This window comes from Cydia fagiglandana, chromosome 1 (genome assembly GCF_963556715.1).
Source record: "Cydia fagiglandana chromosome 1, ilCydFagi1.1, whole genome shotgun sequence".
Lineage (NCBI taxonomy): Eukaryota > Metazoa > Arthropoda > Insecta > Lepidoptera > Tortricidae > Cydia > Cydia fagiglandana.
This window is the reverse complement of record NC_085932.1, coordinates 4058981-4074928: the sequence shown is the minus strand read 5'-3', so window position 1 is coordinate 4074928 and position 15948 is coordinate 4058981. Positions and strand designations below refer to the sequence as shown.

The window sequence follows — 15948 nt, the reverse complement described above, 5'->3', positions numbered from 1 at the left end:
TATGTCTGTATAAGTATGTAAAACAATTAGACAGTTACGGATACTTTTGAATGCCTCTATTTCGAAAAGCATTATATTTTGGCACGTTGTTTCATCCCCTACTAACTACTAATCCAACTTTGAATTGATGTTAAACTGGTCCTATAGGTAGGTATCATCTGACGTCATGCATCAGCATCGTAAACTGTGTAGGAGATTTTTGCTTAAAGCTGACTTAGGTAATTAATAAATTTAATAATGAGGAGGGTTTTGAACTGAATGAGGTTCTTATTGAGGATTTAGCTTTGATTTAAGTTCTAATCTGACTGGCAAGAAAGGGGTAGGTAAGTTATGAATTTCGAGTGTATTACTGCAAGCTACATGATGTATAATATGGGATTCTAAGTTAATTTCAACTTGACGTAAATAGCAATACTTTTACACTGTAAGAATTTATACCTAAAGAATTTAACCCATTGACCGCCACAGGCTGTGGACCTCATCGGAAAGTCTTGCCAAGGGCGCCAATGACGGCTACAGCCGTCAGCTTCGCCAATTCAATAGAGATTTACGCGAGACTCCGTAAAGTTCAATTTCGCTTAAATAATCGCGATCGCCTGGCGCCCGGGGCACGGCATATTCGCGCGCCGTCTGCCGTTCAAAGGGTTAAAAGAGATCATAAAATATTCAAGGCGCCTGCTAACAATTGACACGCAATAGACATCATACTTAAAAGTTGATTCATAAGCTGGCGAATTTATAAGGTTTGTACGGACAGGGTATATATGACTATTGAATTACTTCCGTATTTCTTTTAACTAGAAATCACCCGTCATTGGCCTATTAGATTAGGCATCGATTATTCCATACCCAACTACGATAACAAAATAAAATACACATGTCATCGTAATCTGTATTAATTTAATGATTATGGCAGATATAAAGAGCGTAATACATTCGCTAACCCGACCAAAGTGCTCACATGGAGTGGCGTATGCAGGTCCCACTTCGCAGAGTTGCACCAGTCCGCTTGGCAGAGGCAGACTCTGTATTCTGCGTCTCTGTACCTGGAATTCACAATTTCTCTTCACTTGGCTGTCCAACCATTGACACTCACTACTTATCACAAAGAGTAAAATTAAGTAAAACAATGGTAAGTACTAATCCATACTATCCGTTGATATTTGGCATAGAGTTAGAGAGAAAATTGAGTGAGATTGATTGAATCTTACGCTCAAATTGAATGATTGCTATTACACTTATTTATTCAGGCGATATACTTCCACTAGCTGCTGTTACAGATTCCACGCAGACGAAGTCGCAGACAAAAGCTAGTTACTAATAAAGCGAACGAAGCAAGCTATTATACCTCTCTCGTTTACACGACATGGCCCTGGTGGGGCTGCGCACGGTGTGCGGCAGCGGGTCGTCGGGGCTGGACTTGTAGCAGCCGCGCTGCACCAGCCACGCGTGTTTAGCGCGCGCCGACCAAGAGCGGACGAAGCACATGGCGTTATCTGCAAGCACAGGTAGGTAGGTGTAAGCGCTGTCCTCCTGTTTAGATTATTCAAAATATAGTGCGCGACCTAAAACTGTCGTGAGTTCGGTTCGGAACCCATGAGAGTTTCTTAGTCGTGTAGCCCGTGTAGGTAGAATTAGATACGAAAAGTACCTAGTACCTAAGGTGCGAAATATCATTTGATAACCAACTCTTTGGTGAAGGACAATACCGTGAAAAACGAAAATACCTACGAGAGTACTATTAAGGCCTAACAGTTCATGAGTCTTGGGATGAGACTGCAAAAAGCGCAGGTACAACCAGGAATATGATACAATGAGGAAAAGGGAGAGCACGTCCGCTCGTTTTCATTAGGTATATTTTGCCTAGCGGTGATCGCCTTTCGGGTTTTTCATAATAGGCTAAGTGTAACTTTTATTGCTTCTTCTTTTAAGTATAAATACCTAATACAAACAGTAGCTTTCATAGCATAGATTAATACGATATAAAGTTTGAGTGTAGCTTCCTACCTAAACGGTTAAAAAAGGCAAGAGATCAGAAACCTCCCGTGCAGGTAGCCAATCGCAGCCTGGAAGCATTGAACGAGATGGCGCCCGTGCCGAAGCTGCCGGCGCACTGGTTGGTCTCGTACTGGGTCTCCGAGCAGTTGTAGCAGGACAGGCCCGCCGCCGCGCCCGCCACGGTCAGCAGCACGAAGCACTGTGTGCTCCACATTGAGACAAGTGTGATGAAAATTTATCCAGAAATTTTTGCATAGCTCAAACTCTTGACATTTGACTGTAAGTAGGTTCTTACTATACAGGTTGTATGTTCTACATAGACTTTTACACTCTTTGGGTTAGAGTAGGTATTGAGAGCGACGAGATCGTACCCCAGTAGGTAGAAAATAATTTTCAATAAACTTATCAGGTTTTGAATCTACTTACCTAAGCACTTGTATTTAGTACCTAATAAGGGCGATATTTAAACAGCCTTGTTAAACCGATGTTTGTAAATTCATTTTACCTACCTTAAACCTTATAATTTTAAAGGTCTCGATCGATTTCTTAGTGAGTATTATTCTTTGTTCTCAAATCTCAATTGCTTCCATATAGGTTATATCTGAACGCGACCAAAACTAGGTTAAGGCAATCATCAAATCCCTACAGTCCTCATGATTATCATTAAGTGATAAAGTGACTGCTGTTGACTAAAGTCAAAGATAAGCTATCAAGCTGTAAGTAACCTTCACACCGAGGCCCTCTTCCGCCGACCAGGGACCCCGCGCTCAGGGGGTCGTCCCCGAACCGCGAGTCACAAGGTAGCTGTCACTGCTGTCAGACTACAAGTTACCTTCACACCGTATCGTCATCGCGCACCGCAGCCGCGCGAGCCCCGCGCCGCCGCCAACCAGGGACCCCGCGCTCAGGGGGTCGTCCCCGAACCGCGAGTCACAAGGTAGCTGTCACTGCTGTCAGACTACAAGTTACCTTCACACCGTATCGTCATCGCGCACCGCAGCCGCGCGAGCCCCGCGCCGCCGCCAACCAGGGACCCCGCGCTCAGGGGGTCGTCCCCGAACCGCGAGTCACAAGGTAGCTGTCACTGCTGTCAGACTACAAGTTACCTTCACACCGTATCGTCATCGCGCACCGCAGCCGCGCGAGCCCCGCGCCGCCGCCAACCAGGGACCCCGCGCTCAGGGGGTCGTCCCCGAACCGCGAGTCACAAGGTAGCTGTCACTGCTGTCAGACTACAAGTTACCTTCACACCGTATCGTCATCGCGCACCGCAGCCGCGCGAGCCCCGCGCCGCCGCCAACCAGGGACCCCGCGCTCAGGGGGTCGTCCCCGAACCGCGAGTCACAAGGTAGCTGTCACTGCTGTCAGACTACAAGTTACCTTCACACCGTATCGTCATCGCGCACCGCAGCCGCGCGAGCCCCGCGCCGCCGCCAACCAGGGACCCCGCGCTCAGGGGGTCGTCCCCGAACCGCGAGTCACAAGGTAGCTGTCACTGCTGTCAGACTACAAGTTACCTTCACACCGTATCGTCATCGCGCACCGCAGCCGCGCGAGCCCCGCGCCGCCGCCGACCAGGGAGCCCGCGCTCAGGGGGTCGTCCCCGAACCGCGCCGACGTGAGCGTGCCGTTGTAGCAGAGCAGCCCCGACCCCGAGCTCGCCAGCACCAATACTAATGTGAACACTTTAGAACGATGACGTGCGACACTCATGGCCGACTTGAATACATATGGACGACGTCAAAAATAACACCATGATAGACAACCCTAGTCGTAGACGTAGGAACGATACTAATCGTTGGGATTTTAACCCTTAAGGCCTGCGTGACGTGCACGTGCGCGTGCGCTAAAATGTTGGAGCCGCACACGCACACGTCACGCAAGCGGTGTGCTGTCTCTCATAAGAATCTGTATACTACAACGCCGCACGCACACGTGCACGTCACGCACACGCAGCCGGTGTGCACAGGCCATTATTCTAAAGCATGCAAATATGGTGACTTTTTTAGTACTTGTCAGCTTTTTTAATAAGTTTACCCCTACCTCTGACATAGATACATAAGATTTCAAGAGTAGGTTCTATTTCCCGAAGGCCCTACTCAGGTTTTCGGTTATCTCTGATAGATGCAGGAAGAAGTAAAAGATGATTTAATCGTTTCGAATAATGTATTTCGTATTTTTCATAAATTTAATCTATCCACTATCGGTGAGGTAACAACTCGTACAAACATCCGCGAGCAGTTCTAATTTCACGATCTACCTAACTGGTAAAATAGAGGGGTGCATCCAAAACATCTGCCGTCATTTAATTTGTGATTATACCTAGGATTATAGGCAAAACATGATGTGTTTATTGCCAGCCCGCCCCGGCCCGCCTGGCGGCCGCGACGCCTTGGCTGCACCCGCGCGGCCCGGCGCGGCGCCACTAACGATCTCTCTACCGTCTCCGCGACACTTACAGAACCTGTGATGTATCATTTACCAAAACAAAACAATGGTAGTTAAAACGGTTATGTTCAAGACAACTAGAATTGTTACCACTGCACTGCACAACAAACTATAATTTAATAATTAAAATGACATTTCGAAATATACGTAGCTACGTTATTTCTAGTACTTTTATTTAATTAAAATATCAGGAAATTGGTATCGAGTTGTTATGCCGAAGTAGGTACATATACATTTACTCGACTTGAACAATTCAGTGTTACGAGAAAATGAATCTACATCGACATCATTTGTGTACAACATATATACTCTGAAAATGATGGATATAAGATATTTGTATATAACGTCTTTAGCGTGGTATGTTGCCAGTGAAGCCGCTTTACAATTAAAACGTTAGTTAACGTTGTGAATTCAAACAGCTTTTAATATTCATTACCTATTTATATCAATCAACTATTGAAACTGCAAAAACATACACAATTGGTTTCAATAATATTCTCGAATAGCCAGTGAAGACGAGGCAATTTAGGACAATACAAAACAATTGTATCACAAATATATATGTATCTGTATTTCACAAGAATATATTTGCAGCATACCTAATAAAAAATATACATAGATATGTACAAAAGCCATGACGAGATGAGATAAGTCATACTTTATTACCTTAAAATGTCTGGTGTTCGAGATATTTACCACATCCATTCAAGGTAGCCACTCATTCTAGGTTTGTCTTAAATATATACATACAGCATTTTATTAATTACCTACAGACGCAAAATATATTGTAAAATTTTAAATGCAAGATAGCTATCACTACATAATTTAACAATAGGTACATTTCATTTCCAAATAAATTCAGCGCGAACTTCAATATGAAGTGTAATAAAACAGAGGGGGAGACACGTGGGCCGCACTAGCTAGCTACAATTGTACTCTGTTCTGCTTCTTATGAAGCTTGAAATTACCTAAGTATTGAACTACACATCAAATTGTAGTGCGGCCCCGTGTACTTCCGATAAACAAATTTATACAAGATTGTAATTACACTTTGAAGCTCCTTATATGGGCCTAATACGAGGTCATTTAAAGAATTGAAATTCAAGTTAAATTACATTTCCAAAAATATCTTACTTCTAACTTCATCATTCATCAAACAGACATTCTTGTCCATAACAATTTGTGATACGAAGTTGGATATATATCAAAGTGCACCTAACATTTACGAGCTAATGGCAAATGAGGGAAGCGGCTTAGAGTAGAGCATAGTAACACCGTACTAGACGTAAGATGCGGGGGCGGCGCGGCGGGCCGCCGAATCCGAGACTTGGCCGTAAGTTAATAATGCATTATACTGAAGTAAATTTTCCAAAACAAGCTTGCAAACTTTAAGTACTGTTTTCACAAAAAAATGGCAGATTTTAAATAAAATCGTCGTCTAAAACAAAGTATGTAAGGCCAATCTCACTTGGCAAATGCCTTGTAGTATGCGGGGTGCCTAGCTAACGGTCCAGTCGAGCCCCCAGCGCTCGGACACCTTGAGCTGCGCGGCGGCGGCGTCCTTCAGCGAGAACAGGTGCGTCATCTCCAGCTCAGTCTTGGCCAGCGCGATCGCCTTCTCAAACAACTCCAGTGATCGTTTCAGGTTACCCCTGGAAAGCAAAAATAATAATGTAAGATTATTGAGTGGAACATGAGAGCTCAAGGGCCTCCGCAATTTCTAGTGGCAATTACATAATGATCCATAAAACATTAGTGAAACAGTAAATAAAACATGATTGTTTCACTTAAGTAGTGTTCAAGTTAACAACACTAAAAAAATGGAAATAGGTATAAAAATTACCTCATCTCATTGAGTTTTTAATGACACTATATATAAATTTGTTTTTCCTCATAGTTACTTAACTACTTATTTCATCCTTACAACAAATCTATGTGTTTACCTAACACTTATGTAACAAACCAAATACTTGAGATAAAACCCATTCATTCTCATTCAGGTGTTGATGCAGAGAAATGATAATCTGTTACTATCTTTAACGCCTCAAGGACATATACTGATAATGACTAATCTAAACTAAGAACTCAATGGATAAAGTTAAATCATAAAATTATTTCTTAACATGTAGTTAGCCAAGACAACAGTTTAATAGGAACACAATGCAGATTCAGACAGAGGTGGCCTAAATTATGTTGGCGGAGCGCCACAAGTCACTGATATTGACACTGCGAGTGATTACAAACTACTGGGCTGACCTCTGACCCTGAACAATATATTAAGATATGTTGACATCCAGTCAACATAAGAAATAAGACAAAGCATTTGTTGTTTGCCATTTGTAGGGCTATTATTATATTGCGGAAGAGATTTTGGTACATTGACTAAACTAAACTTGGTGGTATTATTTTAAACATCTCCATAAAAATTTATGAACCCAATGCAATTTTTTTAAGATTATGAAAATATGTGTATATTACATTCGGTAAACAAGAAATTTAGCAGAAGTTAATAAATAATAATTTTTAAGTCATAAAATGTGATAGTTTTTTTTTTTGTGTTTTAAACTTTTTAATACAGTAGTGCTAAGAATGTTCTGTATACATTTTTTTCTAAAGAGTGTTTTCAATTATAATTATGAAAATGTGAAAAGAATTTTCGGAAATTTGAAATCTACTGTTTTGTTTATTTGCTATGTAAAACACATGAAAACAGAGATCTTACCTTTGAACTTCAATGGTACCCAGTGTTTCATAAGCAAAATCACATTTATCATCCATCTCAATAGCTTTGTTAATAAGTTTGACAGCCTTGTCAAAGTCTGTGCTCTTTTGCAACTGCACCAACCCCTTGTGCACATACAGCGTGGCATTGTGGGGGTCCACTGTCAGTGCCGAGTCAAACAGGGACTCTGCTCGTCCCCACTCTTGCTGGTCTGATAACACTTGAGCAAACAGGATGTATGCTTCAGCACATTTCGGGAACCTCTCCAGTGCACGTTCAAAATCTGCTCGGACCTGTGTCAGAGCACCCACATTCTTGCTCAACTGGGCATGTCTGTAGTCGGCATAGCATTTCTGAATATAAGCAATGGAGAAGTCAGGGTTTAGTTGGACGGCTTTAGCAAACTCAGCGGTGGCCTCATCCATGCGCTCCAACAGCAGGTACACTTGGCCTCGGTGGTGGTATATGTCCGAGTTATTGGGATCCAACTGGGCAGCCTTGGCAAAGTCTTCCAAGCAGCGTTCCGTATTTTCCAGCTGAGTGTACAGAGAGGCCCTCTTGATCAGAGCATTCACTTTCACCTTGGTTGAAGCATCACTGTCAATCACCCTGCCAAGATCAGCCTGAGCCTCCTCGTGGCGGCCCAGCAACAAATAGAATGTAGCTCGCAGAAGCAGTGCCTCATTTTTGTACTTTCCATCTGCCTGCAACTCTGCAGTGCAAGCATCTACAATTGAATCATAATCCTGGGCATCAAGAGCTTGTTTTGCCTTTGCAAACCCACCGGTTGCCTTGTCGTCTAATTGGATCTTGGCAATAGGGTCCTCAGAGAAGGCAGAGAAGTATGTTTTGATAAAATGCTTGGACGGCATCACGGGGTGCCGCCGCGCCAGCGCCTCGCGTGCGTGCTGGCGGCCTAGCGCCTTTAGGATGCGGTCGGCGTTGACTAGGGAGCTTTGCACTTGGAACCTTTCTAGGATGCAGGCGGAAGTGACGTCCTCTAGGGCCAGGACGAGGTCGCCACTCTTCTCGGCCGCCCGGGAGCGCCGCAGGAACGCCTTGACGTACTTTTCGTTGAGCTTCAGCGCGAAGGTGCAGTCCTCCTTCACCTGCTCCCACATCTCGCGCTTCTCGTAGCACGCGGAGCGGTTCTGGTAGAACGTGGCGAGGTCCACCGGCCGGTCGGGCGGACACGACTCGATGGCTTCGTTGTACAGCGAGATCGCCTTGTCGTACTCGCCTGCGTGGAAAGCTCGGTTTCCTGCACCTTTCAGCTTCATGGCGCGGTCGATAGCGCTTTCGGCGGCTTTCACATTGTTCTCCTCATTGTCTAGTGAAATTGTATTCTTGGCTTTTAGCTCCGACACTTTTTTCTTTTCCGGATCCTCTAATCTATTTCTTAGATAAAGGTAACCTAAGCCGATGGCCAAAGGTGCGCCGAGAAGGATGGCCAGTTGCCATTTAGGAAAGGGTGTGCTGCCGGTTGACGCCATGTCCTACAAGGATTTCTTCAAGAAGTTTCAAGATTACACCATTTATTTTGTCTTTACACAATTACAAGAATACCTACAAAAACTATAACTATTACACCGCTCTTTCCATTTCGATACCAAGGCAAGTTCCAAGCGAGGAGCATACATAGACAAAATTTTGACAACTAAGTTTTTTCTATAATTGATTAATCATGTGCACACATCCTGCCAGTAGGCATAACCATTAATAAATATTGTAAGTGATTCAAATTATATGTTTCCATTCAAATTACGCAATCAATTCAAGTATTTACAATTTACATTTTAAATACTATGAGCAACTAAATAGTACAATATCATTTTGTGGAGTTGTAAATTGTAACGTGTAGATGTCCTTTAACACATTATCTATTTTTAAATGTTGGCACTACTGCGCTACAGGCGTTTTTTTATAACTGTCAAATCAATTAGCTTAAAAAAATCGTACCCTAATTGTTGAAAAAAAAAAACAAATCAATGAAATGTCAATGTCATTTTAGGGTTCGGTTTGGTTTATTTAGGTTTAGATTTATAATTTAATATATTTGGTTATAGAATTATTAACAATTACTGACGAGATACCTTGTGTATACAATTTGCTAATTGAAATCACAGCAATGTTTAGTTCAAAAATTACTAGGCTTGTAAGTCTCAGTCAACAATTTTGTTATATCTAACATTCTTTAGGTTATGTATACCTTACTGAAATTATTCTATATTTACTTACAGGCAAGATTCTCCCAATTGCTTAAATCCAACAGCAGGCCTAGCTTAGGAGTCTCAGTATGCCATCAGATACGAACAAAAACTGATCTATATGAACCAGACTATCTAATCGTAAGTACTTACATAAAAATGAAATTAACATCAAGATATTTGAGAATCAATTGTGTATACAAACTTGAAATGTTTAGAGTATGGAGCCGGACGAGCCGGTGTACGACTGCCTGAACCTGCAGTTGAAGGGTTATGACTTTGCCGTGCTGGAGGCCTGCCAGAAGCAGATCCACAGATATGCTGAAATTATGGGCATACAGGTTGATGACAGGTATGGTAGATAGAAGCTAAGCATATGGAGTGTTACTACTGTTTTTATATATATTGTTACTTTGAAAAACATCTTGTATGTATTTAACACTGGTACTCCAAGCTGAAACACAGTAAATGTAATAACATCTCATACATAGTTGCCAATAATTTTTATTGACAGATCAAGATTCAAGTTTTTTTCAAAGTAGTAATGATATTTTAAAACATAATCTTCTTAAAAAATTTTCAATTTAAATACCAGAAACATGTAACATCATTTAAAAATATATCGGCCAAAATTAATATACATATATTAAAAAAATAAAATAAAATTCGAACTGTATATTTCTTAAAGAAAAATTTCTAATACATGCTTTGAGTACTTAGCTCATTAATCTATATTTATTTTAGATTCTTAGATTCATTACAATTTATGGATTTATAAAAGACCTTCATAAAAGTATTACTGAAACTATAACTCAATATTAAACCTTACATTTAATAAACCTATCAAACATAATGTTGTGTACAAAAAGTGATGGTTGTGCACAGTTGGGCCACGCCAGCTCAGAAGCTGAAGGTGCAGAGGTTCAAGCCGGGGGGCACCATTGTTGATGCAGAATACAACCTCAGTGTCTATGAACGCAATGTACAGGTAAATTAAAAATTTAGTATCTATTTTGTCTTTAGATCTATGCTTAACCTTGAGGTTTATAAAATATATTTAAATTCTTGAAGAATTTGAATACCACCTATTCCCACTTAGTCAATTTGGTCCTTTAATTGCTATTTATGAAAATAAATGCTATGTGGTATAAATATAAATTTTATAAATTATAAGCAAAGCACTTTAGGTGTACTTAAACTGAAATAGAAGTTGTATACTTATATACGAATTGTTACAAAATTTCGATTTTCGCAATATTCGGTTTCGCTCATCTTAAGGAATGAAGAACGAAAGCGACATCTGCAAAGAAAATGTTACTTACATATAACTCCTCAAACATATAGGGTGTATCCAGACTAGTCAATTTAGACGACGCAAACGCCAATTTGGTATGCCGAATTCAACCGCCGATAATGACCGATATTACCGATAGAATGAGGTGCGAACGCAAGAATACCAATTTGGAAGGCCAGTCTTTTCTTTCTGGGGCATTTTTTCAACTTAGAGGGCTCTAATATCACCATAAATCTAAAATTTGAGATTGACGCCAATTACATTTCTGATCAAATCGACCGATGTGATCAGTCCCGTCTGGATACCACTCTATTCTGCAACTGTCTATAACAGTGGTGGGCAAACTTTTTTCATGAGGGGCCAAAACTTGAAGGAATTTCAGAGAAGGGCCAGATTTACAGCAAAAATGTATTTTTATTATAGTTATTGCTGGCCATATTATACATTTTTTTAAATGACCGGCGGCGGGTCAGATAGAACCCTTTCGCGGGCCGGACCTGGCCCGCGGGCCGTACTTTGCCCACCACTGGTCTATAACATTGTTGTCAGGTAGTGGACGTGCCTGCGTGGGCGCTGGGCACGCTGCTGCGGTGCGCGCGCGCCGCGCTCCCGCAGGGCTGCGAGCTGCGCGTGCACGAGCACGCCGTCGAGCACGAGGAGGTGCGCTACGTGCCCGACAACCAGCTGCTCGAGCTCAAGCAACAACTCGAGGATATGGGCGGCAGCCGCGCTGAGAAGAAGAAGAGGAAGTAGACTTGTAGGTTAATGTAGGTCTTACTTAGTAGGTTAATAAAGTTTTGTTGTTATACAATCGTTTTATTTCTTACGAAGAATACAACCCCGTAATAAGATAAGGCCGGCAACCCCTCTGGTGTTGCGGGTAGGGTTGCCAACTTTTTTTTGGTGGAATATAGTATTTTCCAGAATAAGGCATCAAAAATATAGTACATTTCAAAAAAATATAGTACTTTTAGATAAAATACTAAACATGAGTGTAATATACGTTTAATCGGAAATATAGTATTTTAGCGTACTATATATTTTTCCAAAAGTATATAGTACAGAGAGCCAAAATATAGTACAATACTATATAATATAGTACGGTTGGCAACCCTAGTTGCGGGTGCCCATGCGCGACGGTAATCGCTTACCATCAGGCGATTTGTCTGCTCGTTTGCCTCCTATATCATAATAAAAATAACTTTGCTTAAATTAGTCATTGAATAAGTGAATAAGCCATTTTTGCTTTTTTTTTTATCGCGCTGAAATCCCACCATGCGGTGTTGTACGGCGAAATTTAAACTTGAAAGAAAGCAGGAAACTTCTCATATTTTTGTTGTATAGCAATCGTAATTTATCATTTCCAAAATGAAAAGGTGTTGTGAAAATTTCCTGCAATTCCCATGAAAATGCATGCATGAAATGCGCATCTGTAATATACCCCCACAGGTATATTTCACAGGTTATCCGGGACTATTATTAATATTATTATACCTAGTTAGTTTCGGTTCAGTTCCATACTTGACAACGAAACCATAAATATAACGGCTTCTTATTCATATTTAATCTAGCCAGCGTCTGAGAACTTATTTTACCTTTGTTCATACATAAATAAACGCCGCACAAAACAGAAAAGTAACAACGTAATCGTTTTAGCGGATCACTTATCTGTATTCGTCTAATAATGGTTCTACAAAGCTATAATTCCGTGGGACGCGTACGGCCTTGGCTGTCCATTTTTATTCTTTATCTTATTAGTTACGCGCGACAAACTATAAACAAAGACTACCTATAAGCTCATAATAAATAATAGTACTCTAGATACAGAAGACTCACTCTCTAACAAAACGCGTCTGTCACGATCAGCACAGATATGGCCGCTAGGTGGCGACAGCGCCACGCGCGGCTTATGGTAAACCCCAAAATTGGGGTCGAACGGATGTACTTTTAGCTACCTGTAGCAAAGCGACGAAATCGCAGAGTGAGCCACGCCTGCTATAAGTTTAAAATTAAAGTGGCTTTCCTCGTTATACTTGTAATTTGGTAAGGTGTATTCCTATGCAGATTAGAGTCCCTTTTTAGGGTTCCGTACCCAAAGGGTAAAACGGGACCCTATTACTAAGACTTCGCTGTCCGTCCGTCCGTCCGTCCGTCCGTCTGTCTGTCACCAGGCTGTATCTCACGAACCGTGATAGCTAGACAGTTGAAATTTTCACAGATGACGTATTTCTGTTGCCGCTATAACAACAAATACTAAAAACAGAATAAAATAAAAATTTAAATGGGGCTCCCATAGAACAAACGTGATTTTTGACCAAAGTTAAGCAACGTCGGGAGTGGTCAGTACTTGGATGGGTGACCGTTTTTTTTCCCTTTTTTTTGTTTTTTTTTTTGCATTATGGTACGGAACCCTTCGTGCGCGAGTCCGACTCGCACTTGCCCGGTTTTTTAATCTAATACAAAAATGAATAGTAGTTAAATAGAATTGAAATGAAACCTAGTTTTGCAATAGGTATGACTAGCATTTTGTTTACTTAAATTGTAGGTTAGGTACCTACGTATTTCCTGTTATTCGTCTGAAGTCCTTTATATTCGCGCTTCGCAACATTAAGACATCGACAAAAACAGTGCACATTCAGAGCGTAGTCTAGTCTTCTAAAAATTAGTTATTACAGCTCTTCATATTTAGACTCGTACAACACTTTGAAGGTTGACGGTCTGAATCAGAAACTGGTCTCTGTCGACTTACTCTCGTTGTTCCGAACTAGCGGTGCCGGTGATGTTATCGTGTCCGGTCCGGTGGAAACCTCGGAGATCAAACACATTGTCAGCGCATCTTAATGCGCTTTAGGGCGTGGTCATACTTGAGTGATTTACAAGCGATGCGATCATGGCTCGGCCAAGACTTTGAGCGACTTGCGACGGCGGCAACGATAACCATAGGTTGGAGCGAGACACAGCGATCGGACCTTTCGTTCCCTATGGCTGTCGCTGCCGCTGTCGCCAGTCGCGTAATGTCATGGCCGAGCCGTGAGCGTGCTTGTAGCTAGCTCAGTCACGGCGAGTTCGCTGCAGTTGCGCAGCGTGGCCCTTTATTTCATACTAAATAACGTCTGCAGGCGTAGTCTGCGGGGATGATGATGATGAGTGATAAAAACTATCCTATATCCAACCCTAGGCCTCAAACTGTCTGTTACTATCTCCATACCAAATTCTTTCTAAATCGGTTCAGCGGTTGAAGCGTGAACAGACAGAAGTTAATATTACTTTCGTATTTATATTAGTACAGTCGCCATCAGATATACCTACCGGACCGGCCAAGGTGCTTACAAATATCTGAACACGCCTCTATTGTCAAGGCATGATTAAGGCGCTAGAGTGCGAGTTCAAATATTTTTGAGCACCTTGGCCGCTCCGATACCTAGGGATTGTATGTTATCCCTGAACCTATAGTTATGGTTGTTCTTAGTCCGGATCGTTAGTAGGCTGTAATACTCGTAATTGATCCAAATAATGCGTTAGCTCGCAAACCGCCAGTGCAGTGTGATAAAGCCCTTAGCGCATGCCCTGTTCAGAATGATGGACCTTCAATCTCCGGCGCTATAAAAAACCGGCCAAGGGCGAGTCGGACTCGCGCACGAAGGGTTCCGTACCATTATGCAAAAAACGGCAAAAAAAATACGTTTTCTTTATGGGAGCCCCACTTAAATATTTATTTTATTTTGTTTTAAGTATTTGTTGTTATAGCGTCATCAGAAATACATCATTTGTGATAGCCTGGATGGTTCATGAGATACAGCCTGGTGACAGTCAGACAGAGGAGTCTTCGTAACTAGGGCTATATCCTTCGGGTATATGGAACCTTAAAAACCATTTCGGCGTGATTTTGCGTAGATAACTATTATATACTCTATACCTGTATGAACAAAATATATGCATGTACCTATGATATAGAGGTATAGGTATGTACAGTCAAATGTTAAAATATGGATGTACAAATCATCTTAATAATATGTCCCATAACTCTTATGTCAGTGAATTAAGTACTATGGGACATATTTTTGAGTTAGTTGTCTACACCCATATTTTTACAATTGACTGTAAGTAGGTACACATAATAGGTACAGGCATGTTTCGCAATTCGTTATTTTAATGAGATTCAGATTCGGTTAACAACTCTAATAACTTAATAAGATATCCTTGGGATGTGTGAAGTGGTTTCCTTTTAAGTACATACCTACCACACAAAATTACATTAAATAAGTGGTAGTCTTCATATTGCAATAGACTGATCATAATCAGCTTCAGACAATCTTTGTGTAATCAGCACAAAAACAAATGATGTCAGAATTACGTACTTGATACAGAAGCTGATGCTCAAATTGGGAAAAAAACCGGCCAAGTGCGACTCGCACTCGCGCACGAAGGGTTCCGTACAGTTACACAGAAAACAGCAAAAAAATCACGTTGCTGTATGGGAGAGCCCCACTTAAATATTTATTTTATTTTGTTTTTAGTATTTGTTTTAGCGGCAACAAAAATGCATCATAAGCGAAATTTTCAACTGTCTAGCATAGTTCTTGAGTTACAGACTGGTGAGAGTCTACCCTTTGGGTAGTTACGGAACCCTAAAAATTTGAAATGTTTTTGGGTATTTCATGAACCTGAAGGCAATTTTCATTTTAGACAGTAGAACAGCGGTTCTCAAACTATTTGGTGACGGAACCCTTTCGGCAAGCGAAATATTTGTCGGAACCCCAAGTTAAAAATTTCCTTTCATCACTGTGGACCAGATATACCTGTAGAAGAGCTGGTTTTTTTCTTTGAGAATGGCTGCAGTAGAAGATTCGGTCTATCCATTAAAAGATAATAGTGAAACTTTTCGTCAAAGGTACAGTTAGCATCAAAAAAGCGCATGAAACGTAGTTCTTCTACTTATAGAATACATGCCTTTTTGTTAAGTTACCTATTAGAGAATACTAAAACCTTTTGACGCGTTAGTTTTGCTGCTGACTGTACAATCGTACATCACCAACAGCTAGAGGAGTATGCTGATAAGATTAAGTGCCAGTTGCACCATCAGCACTTGACAGACTGATCAACGTCACCCGGCGCGCCGCGACGATGTCAAACAGTTTAGTACAACCGACCCTAAAGGCTCGGCCACGACATCGAGCGACTTGCGACGGCGGGAGCGATAACCATAGGTCCGATCGCTGGGTCACGCTCCAACCAATGGTTATCGCTCCCGCCGTCGCAAGTCGCTCGATGTCGTGGCC

At 41.6% G+C, this 15948-nt stretch overlaps 3 protein-coding genes across 4 annotated transcripts; 1 reads left to right on the top strand and 2 right to left on the bottom strand.

Moving 5' to 3' along the window:
• Positions 1-883: 883 nt before the first annotated feature.
• LOC134678622 (uncharacterized) lies at positions 884-3712 on the bottom strand. 2 transcript variants are annotated; one of them, XM_063537294.1, is made up of 3 exons: positions 3516-3712; positions 1349-1496; positions 884-1046 (listed from the first exon to the last, which is right to left on the bottom strand). In XM_063537294.1, exons 1-3 carry the CDS (start codon positions 3709-3711, stop codon positions 908-910), a joined length of 483 nt encoding a protein of 160 aa, XP_063393364.1. In that variant the 5' UTR covers position 3712; the 3' UTR covers positions 884-907. The 2 variants fall into 2 exon arrangements, with proteins under 2 accessions (XP_063393364.1, XP_063393436.1); XM_063537366.1 differs by lacking the exon at positions 3516-3712 and adding an exon at positions 2041-2248.
• Positions 3713-4145: 433 nt separating this feature from the next.
• On the bottom strand, positions 4146-8828 carry LOC134678547 (mitochondrial import receptor subunit TOM70). Its single transcript, XM_063537181.1, has 2 exons — positions 7169-8828; positions 4146-6098 (listed from the first exon to the last, which is right to left on the bottom strand). The coding sequence occupies exons 1-2, from the start codon at positions 8659-8661 to the stop codon at positions 5945-5947; spliced, it is 1647 nt and encodes a 548-aa protein (XP_063393251.1). The 5' UTR covers positions 8662-8828; the 3' UTR covers positions 4146-5944.
• Positions 8829-9151: 323 nt separating this feature from the next.
• On the top strand, positions 9152-11480 carry LOC134670311 (uncharacterized). Its single transcript, XM_063528065.1, has 5 exons — positions 9152-9323; positions 9409-9516; positions 9594-9727; positions 10261-10363; positions 11219-11480. The coding sequence occupies exons 1-5, from the start codon at positions 9297-9299 to the stop codon at positions 11420-11422; spliced, it is 576 nt and encodes a 191-aa protein (XP_063384135.1). The 5' UTR covers positions 9152-9296; the 3' UTR covers positions 11423-11480.
• Positions 11481-15948: the final 4468 nt, after the last annotated feature.